Here is a 17,722-nt window from a genome sequence, read left to right on the forward strand (position 1 = left end):
CCAATGAAAGCTCTGCATTTGGTACTTTGCCTGGACTCGACTCTATGTGCTTCTTCCCGTGGCTGGCTTTAATCTGTATCTTTTCCCTGTAATAAACCATACCTGTGAGTGTAACAGCTTTCACTGTGTTCTGTGAGTTCTTTTAGTGAATTAACAACTCTGAAAGTGGTTTCGTGAACTCCCTGAACTTACAGTTAGTGTCAGAGTGACTGCAGCCCTCTGCCCTGTGTTCCTTCTAAACTTCACAGTTGGCTAACCTATTGCAATGAATAAGTTTTATTTGCTTATTGTTTTTCCCTGTATCCATACAACCTTCTTTTGGAAACAGCACTCTGATTCCCTAATTTTAAAAATTAGGAAAGTACCCCACTTGACACTTTTAGTCTCTATAATTTTGCTAACCTAACTCTCGTTGAACTCACAAATGTGCTTATCTATACTATCTATCTATCTATCTATCTATCATCTATCTAAAATCATTTTCCATTTACTTATTGCCTCAGTTTAACCTACTTAATTGGCCATCAGCTTAAAAAGAGGTAAAAATAACTGCCCTCTTGAAATTTAAATTCTTGTCGGGGAGGCAGATTAAACAAAAGTATATATTTTTTCTATAAAATATTGGAAGATGATATGTGCAATGGAAAAAAAAACATAGAATAGGGCCAGCGGGAGCAGAAGATTCAGGATTGGGAAGCAGTTCACGATTTTAAGTTAGGTTGTCAGGTAGGTCTCTTCAAGAAGATGACATTTTAGAAAAGCCTGAAGGAAATGAAGGAGTTAGCCACACAGATATCTGGGAAAAGAGAAACCCAAGCAAAGGGAAGAGACAAACCTTAGAGGTGAATGGCTAGTATATTCATGAAATAAGAAAGAGACCTGAGTGGATGCTAGGGGAAGGGAGGTCATAGGAGGGGTGTGAACCTGTCCATGATGATTGTATCAGGGATAAGAATGTGACCCATGTCTAACCAATAAGACTCAATTAGGGGACTTTGAGATGGGATGCACATCTAAGATGTTGTTTCTTATGGATATCTATACAAGCTCATGATTAATTAAGAATAAAATTAACAAAGAGGCTTAAGTCCGCTGGACTTGAGCTTCATTTGACATAACAAAGGAGACTCGATTAAAAACTGAACACACACTGGCGTATTTCACTTAAATACAGGAATATCAAAAATTCTGAAATTCCCTTCAAACAATTGAACACTGATGATATGAATATCAAAGAAGTTGGATAACTGCCCAGGTACGTCTTACCTAGAGGTGTATAGAGTTCATAACTCCCAAAATATGCCATCTTGGGATATCCAACCTAAACTAAAACAAGATCTGACCACTCTTTACCTATTTATTGATAAGAAGGAGAGAATTAAGTATTAGATAATAAATAGTAATAATAATAGCAAACGATTACATAGAATTTACTATGTGCCAGAATTGTTCTAAGTGTTCCATGTGTCTATGAATGTATGTGTGTGTGTTGATTCCCTAAAATACCTAATGAGGTAGATATTATAATCCCAGTTTTATTGAGGGATGAAACTAAGGTACAAAGAGGTTTAAAAAGACTTTCCATAGCTTACCTAATTTGATCATAGAAGAGCCAGATTTTGAACCAAGATACAAACATACCTTGGACATATTACAGGTTTGGCTCCAGACCAGCACAATAAAGTGAATATCACAATAAAGCAAGTCACATGGAATTTTTGGTTTCCCAGTGCATATAAAAGTTATGTTTACACTATACTATAGTGTATTAAGTGAGAAATAGTATTGTCTTAATTAAAAAATACTTTAGTGCTTAAAAAATGCTAAGCATCATCTGAGCCCTCAGTAAATTGTAATCCTTTTATAATAGTAACATCAAAGGTCACTAGTCACAGATCACCAAAACAAATATAATAATAATAAAAAAGTTTGAAATATGGTGAGAATTACCAAAATGTGACACAGAGACATGAAGTGAGCAAATGCTGTTGGAAAAATGTCACCAATAGACTTGCTTGATGCAAGGTTGCCACAAACCTTCAATTTGTAAAAAATGCAACATCTGCAAAGTGCAATAAAGTACAGTAAAACGAGGTATGTCTGTGCTCTGATTCCAGAATATGTGTTCCTAATCATTTCATGACCTTCATAGCAAACTGCTATTTTTTCTTTTTTTTTTTCTTATTGTAGTAGAAACCACTAGCTCCCAATCCAATATTTAGTCAATCATAATATTGGAACACTGAATTTATTCAGGGTGGCAATTTCTCAGACTCTCCGGTTATGAGACCAAGTTAGGCTAATAATATATAAATAGAGATTGCTTGAAGGGACTTCTGGGAAAGTTCATTAATGGCAAACACAGAGCTGGAACAGGTCTTTTGCCCTTTTGCTTACTCCTTCCTGTTCCTGGATATGAATGTGATGCCTGGAGCACCAACAGCCATTTTGGACAATGAAGCAAAACTCCATGCTAGGGATATAAAAGAAGAAAGATGAAAAGAGACAGACTGCCTGATGCCCATGATATTATCATATTAGTCTTGGAGGATTTACTTGAGGATTTTTTTCACATGAGAAAAAAGAAACACCTCATATAATCAAGCCACTATCTTTTGGATTCCCTAACATAAGCAGTCAAACTGAATCATGGAAATCTGTGATCTAAGTAGAAAAATGAGCAATCCAAAAATATCCCTTATGGAGTTTTAGTTACTCCAAAAATATAAGACAAGCAGGTAAGTCACTTGCAAATGCAATGTACTTTGTATGTACAAACTTTGCAGTATAAGGCATTTGAACTCCCTGTACTCTTTTACCAGACAAACATACACCCTAACAGACGTTTGTTACTTGGTTTTAGTTCTTAATAGAAAAAAACTCTCTATTCCATAATGAATATAATATTAAGACAGAAATACCAGTACATATTTCTTATATATAAACTTTATTCATATACTCATATGTTCATATATTAATGTGTAGTAATATATTCATAGATAAACTTACTCCTAAATTTGAAAAATGATTTGGCTTCAAATATACAAACAATAATTGGCAAACTCGTTATCACTATTCTTATTTATAGGAAGTTCTGAAGGATGTTAAGCAACTAAAAAAACCATAAGCCACAATTTCACAAAATAAGCTATATGTTTATACAAACACAAAATGAGGTTTGTACATTGCAAATACATTGTTTAGTCACAGGAGGCTTGAAAGCATAAAACCTGAAGTTTAAGGTTAGAAGTTTCCCAAGTGCTTTCTTGTACCGTTGGCAACAGAGAGCAACTACCTCATCGTAAGGGTGTTTGGTTTTATTCAAGGACATACCCCAAGTATCTAGAACCATGTGATAAGTAGGTGCTCAGTAAGTATTTGTTGGTGTTGAATGAACTGGATGTGAGCACTCAGAGAAAGTCAAAGGAGGTTTTCCTCATCTATCATTGCAAGATACGTAGGCAGCCCCTTTGAAGATATATCTTTGAAATATCAAGCTGCCCCTACAACCACAAAATAAATGCAATATAAAAAAAACTGAATAGATAAAACCTAACACAATGGAACAAAGTTTCTAATATCAAAAGGGTGCACATTCTAATTTCAACTCCTCTGCCTGCTGTCTTATTTGCTCTGTTTTCTTATTCTATTGACAGCATAAAGTCAGACCTCAAACGCTGAGAAATTTGGCATCTGTGTCCCAGGGCATATTAATTTCTTAACTGTAATAGTTGTTGTTGTTGTTGTTTTAACTTGGGGGGTTACCCACCACAGAAAGCCTCTGAGGCAGGAGGAGGGCAGATGATTTAATGATATATTGTAGACCTGATTTAATGGTAAACAGCTTGTAGACCTGACTGTGGATTCAGGGAGAGAAGTTTGGAGAGGGTAGACACTTTGCTTAGGTAACTGCTGTGCATCGGTCAGAGAATGATGTTGAGGAGGCAGAAAACAGTGAAAGATAGAATGGGGGTGGAGAATAAAGAGGCTGGGCAGGTTTCAAATCTCATTCCACACGGGATGTAGGATTTTTAGCTTTTACTTTCACACACATATACACATACACTCACATGGAATTATATTTATTACAAACGTTACACAGAATAACTTGTAGAGATAATACTAAGAATGGCTTTACCACCTAACTGTTTATATTTACATGACAATATGACTTTTGGGTCCTTAAACCTGTACTGAGAATCATTCATACACAAATGAATTTACACATCCACATATAGCCTGGATTTTTAACTTTGTATGTGTTATTTTTATAATCAGTCTTTAGAAACTTTTGTACATTTGTTATAGTTGAACCTAGCAGCCTAGATACTAACACATTCTGTTGATTCACTGTTAAATATTTATCCATCTATTTATCTCTCCTTATACTTAGGTAGTCTTCTATTGGTTTTTTTTGAAAATATATTCCTCTCTATGATTTATGCTATAAAATCTGTCTTTATTTACCTCAATGCAATATTTTGTTTTCCTTACAACCTTTATTAAGCAAATACTTCATCATTTAATTTTATCTGATATGCTATATATTTATATATAAATTTAGATCTTTCTGGAATATCAACTCTGTCCCAATCATTTCCTTTCTGTTATTAATTATTATGTACTTTTCCCTGAAACTTTATTTTCTGTATTATTTGTGCTCTGAAAATCATGTAACCTTATTTTTCAAGTCATTTGAGTGGAAGTTTTGTCATATTTTTAGCCATGTCCGTTTTTTTTGTCTTTGATTCAATAACTTGAAAATTTTGAAATAGATATCTAAGAAGATTCCTAAATCCTGGGAAATCCTTGGTGTGCTCATCAATTTTTTTTTTAAACTCGTGACTTAAAAATTATTTTACGGAGATGAAATTCACATAATATGCAATGAATTATTTTAAAGTGTACAATTCAGTGGCATTTATGCATTCACAGTGTTCTGCAACCATCATCTCTCTCTAGTTTCAAAACATTTTTATCACCCTAAAACACCCTGTTCTTACTACAAAATCACTTCCCATTTTCCCCCGCATCCATCTACTGGCAACCACTAAACTGCTGCCTGTCTCTCTGGATTTGCCTATTCTGGATAATTCATATGAAAGGAATCATACAATATGTGACCATTTTCATCTGCCTTCTTTTACTTAGAATGACGTTTTCAAGATTCATACATGTTGTAGCATGTTATCAGTATTTAATCCTTTCTATAGATGAATAATATTCTACTGTAAGTATATACTACATTTTGGTTATCCATTCATCCACAGAAGGATATTTGGGTTGTTTCCATCTTTTGACTATTAGAAATAGTCAAAATTGTTTCCATGTAAACATGTGTTTTCATTAATCTTAGGTAATACCTAGAAATGGAATTGTTGGATGATATGGTAATTCTATGTTTAACCTTTTGAGGAACTGCTGAACTGGTGTCCACAGAAGCTGTACCATTTTATATTCCCCCAGCAATATGAATGTTTCTATTTCTCCACATTCTCACCAATATTTATGTCCTTTTGTTTTGTTAATTATTTTGGCCATCCTAGTATGCATAAAATGTACTTTATTGTGGTTTTGATTTGTGTTTCCTTAATGTACAATGATATACATCATTTCTTGTGCTTGTTGCTATTTGTATATTTTCTTTAGAAAAAAGTCCATTCAAGTTCTTTGCCCATTTTTTAAAATCAGGTTTTTGGTCTTTTTGTCTTTGAGTTTTAAGAGTTCTTTATTTATTCAGGATATTAAACCCTTATCAGATATATAATTTGCAAATATATTCTCCCATGCGTAAGTTGTCTTTTGACATTATTGATAATGTTATTTGAGATACAAAAGTTTTCATTTTAGTGAAATCCAATTTATCTATTTTTTCCTTGTTACTCATGCTTTTGATGTCAAACCTAAGAATACATGGCTAGATCCAAAATCATAAAGATTTATCCTATATTTTCTTCTAATAGTTTTATACTTCTAGATTTTACATTAATGCTTTGTATCCATTTGAGTTAATTGTGGTATCTGGAGTGAGGTAGGGGTCCAGCTTCATTCCTTTGCACATGGTGGTCATAGAGTTGTCCCAGCACCATTTGGTGAAGAGACTACTATTTCCCCACAGAATGGTCTTGGCACCCTTGTTGAAAATCCATTAGCCATAGTTGTTTGTTTGTTTGTGGACTCTCAACTTTATTCCATTGGTCTATATGTCCATTCTTATGCCACTACCACACTGTTTTGAATAATGTAGCTTTGTACTAGGTTTTGAAGCTGGAAAGTATGAGTCCAGCGAATTTTTTTTTTCTTTTTCAATATTGTTTTGGCTATTTGGAGCCCCTTGCAATTTCATATGAATTTGAGGATTGGAATTTCTGCAAAAAAAATAAAAAGCCACTGGATTTTTTACAGGTATTGAATTCAATCTATAGATTGCTTTGGGGATAATTCTATCTTAACAGTATTGTCTTCCTCTCAAAAAACATGAGATATCTTTCCATTTAATTAGGTCTTCTTTAATTTCTTTCAACAAAGTTTTATAGATTTTAGTGGACAAGTCTTTCACCTATGTGGTCAAATTTGTTTCTAGGTATTTTATTATCTTGGATACCATTATAAATGAAATTATTTTTTAAATTTCTTTTCGAATCATTCTTTGCTAGTATTGAGAATAAAATTGAGTTTTTTCCATTGATAATAAGAATAACCAACAGTTATATAGCACATATTAAATGCCAGGCATTGTTCTAAGAGCTTACACATGTCTATGGTCTCAAAACACTATAGTCTATAAGATAAAGGTACACTATCTTAGCATGGCCTACAAGGACTTCCCATTAGGCCTCAAGCTATACTTCTATCTGTATGTATATCAACTGACACTGAAACAGCTCACTGTCACTGAATACACTATGTTCTTTCATCCTTCAATGTCACTGCACACTTTATCCTTTTTTGGCTAGGATTCTTGTCCCATATCATCTGTCTGGGAAACTCCTACTTATCCTTCAAGAATTAGCTCGAATGTTGACTCAGCTACTTAATCAGTCCTTTTAGGGAGGATCCATGCTCCTGTCTTTTTTAATGGTTTATATGTGCCTCTTTTATAATGATTTCATCTTGTGTTGCCATTATCTTTCCTGCTTATTATGATGCCCTCCACTGTACAGAGATAGTTGAATGCACCTTTTAGTTGCACCTTTAGGGCCTGATGCCATATCCAACTTAGTAGATTCTCAATAAAGCTTTCCTAGATGAATGAGTGGACCAAATACGCAAAGGTGATCTACTTTGTCACAAAATGTACTCATCCTAGTTCATATATCCAAAAAGCAGTAACCAAATTCCCCTGCATGGTTTAAATCAAGAAAATTAACTTTGTTATTAAACACACTACTGGTAGCGAATGAGGGAGTCTTTTTCTCCCTCTCTTTCCCTTCCTCCCTTATTCTCTCTCACTTAAAGTATTAAGGTCATTTTTGTTCATCTAAAAACCAAACAAAAAAATGAAATGAAATGAAATGAAATGAAATAAAATAAAATAAAATAAACATAGCTTAGAAATATGGTAATGTTATACTTTACATTAAAACCTCTAAGAATATTCTCCTTATACTAACATGAAAGAAACGTTGATAAGCAAAATGATTTAACAGAAAGAAGACAATGTAATTCAGAAGATTTGAGAACTTCTTATATTCCTTTTTAAGAGTGTGATACTGACTCTGTATTGTACCTCTCTGAGCCTCAGTTTCCTCATCTATAAGGCAAAACGAATACTCCCTGCTCTGCATACCAGAAACTACTGGGGTGAAGATCAAGAGAGATAATGCTTTTGAAAGAAAGCCATGAAACAAAATGCGCTGCACAGCAAAGTATGTAGTTATTCACTCACCAAACACAGTTCTTGCAGGCACAGATTCTCTATTAAGCCAGAATGACACTTGGGAGAGAATGACAGTCATGATGCAAGGCAGATATGTCTGAATCACAAAATACCCAATTTTTCTTTTCAAGTGGAAATGAGCTGTCATTACGGTATATTCACCTAGAAGAAAAATTTAAGAAGCTTAAGAAACTGTAATAGTCAATAGTTTGAACATTTTGGAAATGGAAGGGATTAGGCAAAGAACAGTCCCTGATTTAAAAAAGGAAAGAATTTGCCCCATATATGACATGGAAAGTATATAACATTAAAATGCCCACTTAGCATAGCAAGAGTATTTAAAAGAAAATTTTCATATGACCAAAAAATTTGAATGGCATGTGTATCGTGTGGAATTTGTTTTTCTCTCTAGGTCATGCTTACTGACCAAGGGATAGAGGATTCATAAATGCTCTGACCATGGATTATCTTACTTGCTCAGGTTCTCATCCCCTTTGGTCCCAACCTCAAGCCTCTGTTTTGACTGTTTCCAGTCCAGTCCTCTCCGGCTCTTTAAAGTATTGATCTCTGGCCACATCTCCAAGACGATCTCCTGGCCCAGATTTTCTACTTTTAATCTTGTCACCAATTCTGAATTTATGTGTTAATGTCTGCTCTAATATAGTGGAGTCAGTTCTATCTGATACTCATAGCTACCTTCCTTTCTGCTCTCTGGGTTTTTATCTGCCAGATGTGAGATCATTCGTTCATACAGCTCCTTTTTCTTCGAAAGGGCTTTAGCTTTCCCACACAGACCAATAGTAATTATCCATAATCAAGAGTTGAATAGTCATAGCTTATCCAGAATAGGGGGAAAAGAATTAGAAAGTGAGGGGAATTGTAACACTGTGTGAAGGTAAAATTGGCTTCTCTCAAAAGACACACATGTTTTGAATTGGGAGCATAAGTTAGACTACTGTTTTTTAAATTTTAACGCACACCTTGGTATCTCCTTGAAATCTTGTTAAAATGCAGATTCTGACTTAGTAAGGAGTCAGGCCTGAGATTCTGAATTTCTAAAAAGCTCCCAAGCACAGTCTGCTGCTCCTTCTTAGGGCACAAAAGGTTTTAAGCAAACTGACACATTTCCAATGACATTCACCCATTAATCTTCTCAGGAACTAGCTTTTCTTTAGACTCATTTTACTAACCTGTACTGGATTTAATTGTCTCCTTCCCAATTGATTGGCCCAGCAGATCATACTGATTTAACCTAGAGCCATCAGGAGCAACTTGTACAGAATCAGATGCATTGTATGTCCAAATGTAAGTGACCTCCGAGGTTGTATACGCATCTGTAGGAAATCAGGAAAAAAATCTTTTTAAGCATTTTAGTAAGAACTATCAATAACATCCAGCATCAAAGGTCACATATTTCATAGAATTATTGTTTACTATAAAAATTGATATTTTTTAGGGCAAAAAAGTGCCTTTGAAATTTACAACTTCAGTATGAAGGGTGTGAAGCAGACCAAGAGAGACAACCATGACCACAAGAGTATTTTCACTGTAACCACTTTGAGAGATGAAGAGCAAATTTCTCTTTAGAGCCTGCGAAAATCACTGGGCCCTGAGATGGTTAAAACATCCTCCATATTCGCAAGGTAGTAGATGACGGCATTGCAGTAAACAGGTTATGAATGCCCAAGGCCCATTTAACCAGTTAATTTAGAAATAATAATCACTCACGAAAAACTTATGTCCATGTGAGAATAATGATGACGTGTTTATTTTAGGTATTATTTTTGTAGTTTTGTAGGTTTTTCTTCAAAACATTCACCTAGTTAAGAATTAAGTGACTTGGGCTTCCCTGGTGGCGCAGTGGTTGAGAGTCCGCCTGCCGATGCAGGGGACACGGGTTCGTGCCCCGGTCCGGGAAGATCCCACATGCCGCGGAGCGGCTGGGCCCGTGAGCCATGGCCGCTGAGCCTGCGCGTCTGGAGCCTGTGCTCCGCAAAGGGAGAGGCCACAGCAGTGAGAGGCCCGCGTACCACAACAACAACAAAAAGAATTAAGTGACTTAACTATCATAGTACAATGCATTTCATTAGAAGAATGAGAATTTTGCAGAATATGCAAAATAATTCAGAATGCTATAGTTTCGCAAGTTGAAAACACTTTTTAAAACCTGTTCATTTTAAAATTAATTAATGCACACAGATCTCACTGAACTATACTTGCATAGCATCCTAATTAAGCTATGGATTGGCAGGAGGAGACAAATCACATACAGACCAAGTATAATTTTCTGATTTATTTGTCCAAGGATACAGAACTAAGCAGAAGTGAGATGACTCTAACGCTGGAAGGCAGGCAGCCTATCTTGTCTCAGTACTTCTCTGGCCCTGGCATTTCCCTTGTGCCTGTAGGGGGAACAGCTGACCTCTCCATGCGGGCAGAGTCTTTCCACAGTTGAATAACCAGACAATTCCAGCTGTACTACTGACCTTTCAAAGAACTTCTTCGCACTTTTGCTCAAGGGAATGTTTAGAAATATTAGTTACTCCTGGTCCTTGAGCAAAACTCAGTATCACAGTCACATTTTCAGTTGAGGGAGAGAAAGAACCAGCAATATCTCTGCCTCTAGCTCTCCAGGACACTGGAAAAGCTCATTTACCTGCCATCTAATAGGTTTTTCTAGGTTAATACCATTGTTCCGGGGTGGTTCTGGTACTTACCTTGATCTAAAGTCTGTGATCACAAATCCATTCCCACTTAAGCATTAGTTACAATAAAGTGAATGCTGTGTCTTATTCACTGTGTGATCTTTTAATGACATACTACAGCGTTGTCTGGTTTTCAGAATGTTACTAGTAAATGTTAATATCAGTGAAATACATGTATACACCTACATCCACAAATAATTATATTATGTGAAACAATTTTTGAAATAGCATTCTAAAAAAGGATGTATGTATGTATATCATTATACATACTTTATATCATTATATGTATATATATATATGTATTTGTTTTAATAGCAGATCTATTCCTACAGCTTGCATATGAATGAATTCAGTTACCCTAAGGTCTAAATTTTTATTAATTAATTTCAATTAGTTAATCATTGATGATTCTGCTGTTACGTATAAATAAGTAACATTAGTAATGTGTATAACTAGCAATGCATTTGCAGATCATCAAGTGGCCTTCTCTTCAATAAAATTTCAAATGACACGGAATTTAATAAACCAAAAAGACATCACACGCTCCAGTTCATATTAGAAGGCCTCAGAGTACTCAGTAGTTGTGGATCTTAATAAATTATGAGGTTTTATTTTAAGCAATTATAATAATTCTACTTTTGAATTTTGACTTTTACCTATAAACATAAATAAGAGAAGATGAAACTCTACAAACATAGGTGACATTTTAAAGAAACTAGTAAGAGACTAATGGGAGGGACTCTATCTTACTCATATCTATACGTCTTGCACCTGGCACAATGCCTGTCACGAGGAAAATGTTCTCACTTCATTCTTGCTAGATTAATCAATAAACTCATAATATTTTAATTCTGTTATTTACTGTTATGAAAGATGGAAATCTGGATAGAAGCCTAAGAATATGTTAAAGAAAATGACTGATCCTGCCCATGTCTTTTATAAAAAAGCAATTATTTATTTTCATTTTTTAGGCAGGAATGATTTTTAGATTGGGGGTCTGATGAGAGAAGAGAGAGCAGAAAGTTATGTAATGCAGATTAGAGGCATTTCCTGGCCTACCAACACACATATAAACTTGGAGACCATTGTGATTTTTCAGTGAAGTATAAAAGGAGAGACAGACAAATTTCTTTATAAATTCCATATCTAGATTAGGTTTCCATTAAATAATTTTATTTAATTTTATGCAGTAATCCATTTTGAGTCCTAATCTGCATTAAACATCAAATGCATACTGACCGATTCTTAATATTTGATAACCAAAACGATCCCCAAATCATTTTTATCCAAAAAGAAAATTTATAATTTCTTTTGGGGTAATGTCCAGAATACTCTTAGATTTCCATTCAGGAAGTTTTAAATCAAATTAAATAGCAAGGAATTATATAAAGATGTGAGGCAACGGGAATAACGCAAAACGAAACTGAATTCAAAATTTAAATTAGTAGAAAAGATGCTTCTTTTATTTGAGAACAATGATAAAAAGTTCCAGAAATTCTATCATTTGTGGGGACACAAGGGAGTTTTTTAAATAAGTGAGGAGAAAATGACTAGAAGAAAAAGTCATGTCTGCTTCCGCTAAAATTTGTTATGCCAGCATTTTAAGTTTTAGATTGGCTTGTTAGTCTATACACCATGCTCGTGTCCATACTATTAACACTATGTCTCAAGTACCTACTATTGGCAAGGATAAATAAAAGAATATACAACTTTTTTACTCAATGTGTCAGAAAATAAATATGGAGAAAACTAAAAATAATTACTTCAATAGAAAATGTCTAACAGTAAGCTCTGTGTGTTGCCTGCAACACTTCTAGATACAGAAAACCATATTCTCAAATGTACAATATTACACTACTCTGAAGATGCACTCTAAGGGATTTTAAAATTTCATTTAAAATATTTTCAGGTGTATTTATTTCAAATTCAGAATTGAGACATCATACGTCATTTATATTTGGTATCTTAATGGCACTAACTTGTCCACTGAAAAATGCCTTTCCTTCTTAGACCATAACTGCATCTTGAATAAATCCTTTCTTTGGTGTGAAGTCTTCTCAGTTTTCTATTTAATGCCATTTATGCAATGCAAATGAGTTTTTATGTGCTGCATCTGCTGCAGTTTTTCCAGCATCATGTTTACTTTGTATAACAAGATTGACTATCTTAAATAATCTTCGAAAAAGTGCCAGTATTGAAGTGATGGTTTCCGTGAAAAGAAAAAAGGGTTTATTGTTAAACAAAGGGGAGATTCTCAAAGAAAATAGAGAGCTGACACCTTTCGTAAGATTGAACAGAGCAAACAAGATTGAACTCATTCCACAAAACTATGGCCATCAATAAAATTAGAGGGTTTTGCATTCATATTAGCCACCATTCTTCTCTTTTCTTTCACTTGATACAGTCTGTGGGGAGAAGGCATATTATTCAGTCATACATATTTGTATCAGGTGAGAGAACTGCATTTCTATGCAAGAGACTGAAAAGTCAAAACTGCCCAGAATGGACAAAGATGGAGGTGCCAGAAAGAGCAAAGGTTTCTGAAAAGGTCAGGCTATGGAACACACTCACAAAAGAGAGAAGCTGCTTAGCTGTGTCCATGAATTTATCCTGAACCTGCCCTGAATGCCTTGTGGGCCTAGGGAGATGATTTGACCTTCCCTCTTTTCAATTATTCTGGGAGAGCTAATGCTTCTGCTTGACATATAAGATACAACCTCAGTGACCTAAAGAACAGCCAAACGCACAGAGCCTTTTCTGAAATATTTTATGTACACAGAAAGTGCCCACATGTAGCAATCGAGTTACATCATCTCCTTCAAATTTATTTTAGAAAGAAACTTTCCTTCCATTATTAGAGAGTAGAAAGGTAATTAGAGATCCAGCTTTTTTTTTTTACCTATTCTCTGTTGCCATTTGCAACAGGTTGATCACTACTTTAACAAATAGAATCTATCCTTAACATTTCATTCTTAGTTGAAAAAAAAGCCATTTATTTAGCATTTTTAATGGGTTAGCACTTGAAAAAGAAGGTAAATGACATAGTCCTGACCTTCAAGGAGCTCCCAGTCTACTTTTTCACATTGATAAAAACACAGGGTGTTCTTTATTAGCAGTAAAGCAAATGACAATTAAACACAATGATTAAGATATGATATTTGAGAGTACAATAGGGCTAGCCAATTGATTACTTGAGGGAAATCAGTATGTTTTTTATTTCTGCATCTTATTGGGCAAGTATTAAGCATCCCATCATATGAGAAGAAAGTATATAATTAAGTTGTGCTGCTGCCTATCCCTGATTTTATTGACCCAAAACATGTACCTTCATCCCCATACTTACAGCTGCCAAATTTCAGAGGACATGAGTGGGCATCCATTGGAAAATCCTCCAAGTGCATTGGACACTCAGCTTGAACTGTAAGCCTAAAAGTCAAAATTCCACTCTTTGTTTACGTAAATTTGCAAGTCAAGATAAATCACTGCTTATTGTGGTCAACAGAATTAATGATGAGGTAGGACCCTCATTAGGGCATCTGATTAGGCTAATTCACATTTAAATATGCTTTTGTTCTTTCCCATTTAGGCGATCCTTCAGAAGACATTTGCACCTACACAATCTGAGCTCAAGTAACAATATTTATTTAAAAATATACTTTAAGCATTTTGTACTATATGGTTAGTTAAGAAGAAGTTATGTACACATTTTTGAAGGTTATTTTCCCATTAACTTCAGCATTAACATTTGAAATCTTGAAGAAAAAAATGAAAAACAAACCTCTGTCATAAAAAGAATGCTATTTTCTCCCAACATTCCATCAATAACCATATAGCAAAATTGATATAGGAATTCAATAATGCCTCAGAGTAGCACCCTTCAAAATTATGTAAATTGTAAATGAATATCATATACTGTATATAGACACATATATATAAATATAGACATAGTTACATATGTAGATATATCTCCTATAAATATCTTGTTGAGACTAGACTATTGAAATTACAGACACAGGTTATGAATGTTAAAGAAATATTTTTTTGTATATACGTGATCACATTAAAGAGTAATCATAGCAAATTTGTTTTAAAGAAAATTATCTACTATTCCATTTCAGACAAAGGTAAATTATATAAAATAGGGAGTAAAGTGAACTTACAGAAGAATCTCTGACAATGAGCAAAACAAATGTAACCAACAATTTAATTATAGCTTATATACTTCCAAGAGAGTATTTAAGTAGAACCCTACACAATATTTTTCCAAACCCCAAATTTCCAATCATTGTCTTAATTCACAGGACTAATTAGCGTGTAAAATCAAGGGGGATACGGCATCAATATTGCAAGATTCAGAGAGAGAAGCAGAAAGAATAGCTAACTTCCATTTTAGGCAATGGTCATTTAGCAATGAGAACTTAAGAGTTTTCTTCTTTAAAGATCAAGACTGTATTATTGTCCCTTCTTAAATAACTTTCACAACTGAAATCCAACACTTAACATTTCATATGAAATAATACATCAAATGCTTCGAATACACATCTGTCTATATACAATGCTGATGAAAGTTATCTATGTTTTAAAGTCTTTATCAAACATTTACCTTTTAGATTATACACCATTTTATTAGATTTGTGATTGTTTTCTTTGTTACATAATATAAGTAACTTATTTTAAAAAGAGTAATTCATGAAAAGAGTTCAAATGGAACAGTGATTAGAGTCAACAACTGTATATTTCTTTTGATAATTTTTTAAGATTGAATCATCTGAACTTGATGTCACATGATATCACTGAGGTTATAAAAGTATTTTTCTCCCTTCATAAGAAGGATTAAAATATTAAATTAAGTGAAACTTGCTTAAAAATCACTTAAAAATTTGATGGGATATTTCATGAGATATTAAAAATAAAATTATGTGCTTGTATAAAGAAAAATTTAAATCATACTATTAAAGTTGTATGTAACTAAAATATAGTATGAAAAGTAAACTGCCAAAAAAAAATCAATTCTTAACAGCTAAGGCAATTTTTAAGCCTTAACACTCTAAGATGAGTGTCAAACTCATAACCTTTATTTTTTAAATATCAAAGCATTTATAAAGTATATTCTGGTTACCTCAATAATCTGTTATGAAAATGTTCAACTTGCTAATACTTGACAGCTAAGTTGGCTGGTTGGTTAATACACAGATTCCTCAGTATTTAATGGCAACATATCAAACCTGAACACATACCTCATTGTGTATAGCAGAGTCCCATCATCCTGGATTCGAAGAAGCTTGTTTGGCATTGTCATATTATGTGCTACTGATTTTTTCCCGTTGTGGAAGAAGGTATCTGGTGTCCAGATTTTGCTGGCCATTAAATTGTTAAGTCGAAGGATGTTCATAGGACCTTTAAATTTTAACCGTTCATCTTTCCATTTTTGTCGAAAGAAAACATCTATTGTATATTCCTGAAATACAAAATAGAATTATTTTGAAAATAATAAATGTTTTAAATACAAAGACACTATAAAATTTCAACAAAAGTAATAATATAAATAGTTTAAAAAGAGAGAAAGCTATTTTGAGAAGTGAATTTTGAAAGATCATTCCTTTATCTTATCAATAAATGTTGCCACTTACAATGGGATAAAGCATGTGTATTTGCACAATTAGCTACATATTATTATGAAAAGAAAATAATAAATTTACTTTCTCTGGTGTCTTTCAGTTGAACAAGGTCTTAGGCAAACTGCTTTACTACATTGTATAGTTTAGAACCACTCGGAAAGGGGGCATGCTTTGGCCGGGTCTGGGTGGATTGTCCCAAATCATTCATCTCAAGAATGAGTAAGGAGGCAAGCAGGCAGCCTGATTCTCAGTAGAAAAAAAAGAAGAAAGGAAAAGAAACAACTATTAAATACACACACTGTGGGATCTATATGACATCTCCTGTTGCCAAAGAAACTATAAAAAAAAATCTTATTGCTTTCTTAATCCTAAAAAAATGGTGAGATGTCATACTGTTAACAAGAATGTATTGGGGAAGATGATTTCAATAAAGTTTATTTAATGAAATTGTAATAAAATACTTTGAAAAGGTATTAGAATACTTAAAATATGAATATTTTGCAAACAAACACCCTCAGGTTAAAATGTACTTTTAAATATTCATACAGACCAGCTAGTGATCAATTCCCCTATTATCATCCTCCAATACGTTAAAAGTTGGTTTATTCAATCTCTCTGTCTCTCACCCTCTCTCTCTCTCTTTTCTCGTTCCCCACCTCCCCTCTTTTTTCATTTTCTCTCTGTCTTAGGATAAGAGGATGTATACATTTTAGATGAGATATCCAATTCACAATTATGATCGATACTGACAATTTTTCAGTATTAAAAATTTTGGTCAGTGTATGTTTGTGCAGACATTTCCATGATAAATAACTAAAATGTTCATTTATGCACCTGAGATTGGAAATTCAGAAACTGTCCTTTGTGCATAAAGCCATAACCATCACATGTTTGAAAATAAACAACTTAGCAACTGGCAATTTCACTCAACTAAAATTATGTGTTTAAAAAAGGACATTAAAAAGGCCACATACTTATGACAATAACAAATCATTTATACAAACCTTACTCAAGTAAATGAAAGTAAAAGATTCCCAGGGATCGCTCAAAAGTTGAATGGATGAAGATAACAAGAAATGGCCACAGGTAATGACATATGGACAGGAAGTAAAGAGTGGCTCTGGGCTCCTAACCCTTAGAAGAAAATATCATCGTCTAATCCACCCTCACTCTCTGTGGTTTAGTCATTGTTTTTAAGTTCAATTCTATATAAGTGTAACTCAATTTTTAAAAAGAAGCTGGATTAAGAGATGAGTTTTTGCTATCTGACAAATTTTTATGCAAATGTTTCTTCCAACTGTGGTTCTCCCAAATCCAAGCCTGATGTGAACACATTGGACATTTGCTTGTTCAGGCACACTGAATATATTTTACAACTTTCTGTAAAACTTCAAATTCAATTTTTCCATTTCTATAAAATTATGAGATGTTTTATCTGTTTTCAAAAGCTCTTGCTATAGGAGCAAATATTTCAAAAGCTCTTGCTATAGGAGCAAATATTTCATTGTGCATTATTTTAC

The 17,722-nt window shown here is 33.8% G+C and overlaps 1 protein-coding gene across 2 annotated transcripts in view; it reads right to left on the bottom strand.

Moving 5' to 3' along the window:
- Positions 1-17,722, bottom strand: part of GABRA2 (gamma-aminobutyric acid type A receptor subunit alpha2) — a 119,164-nt gene that overhangs the window by 34,712 nt on the left and 66,730 nt on the right. For both annotated transcript variants that reach the window (XM_019928041.2, XM_019928040.2), the window contains exons 4-7: positions 15,822-16,042; positions 13,928-14,010; positions 9,070-9,213; positions 7,889-8,041 (exon numbers count right to left, since the gene is read on the bottom strand). In XM_019928041.2, the coding sequence (XP_019783600.2) occupies positions 7,889-8,041; positions 9,070-9,213; positions 13,928-14,010; positions 15,822-16,042 (601 nt within the window). The remainder of the gene's footprint in view (positions 1-7,888; positions 8,042-9,069; positions 9,214-13,927; positions 14,011-15,821; positions 16,043-17,722) is intronic.

This window comes from Tursiops truncatus, chromosome 5, assembly GCF_011762595.2.
Source record: "Tursiops truncatus isolate mTurTru1 chromosome 5, mTurTru1.mat.Y, whole genome shotgun sequence".
NCBI classification, from domain to species: Eukaryota; Metazoa; Chordata; class Mammalia; order Artiodactyla; family Delphinidae; genus Tursiops; species Tursiops truncatus.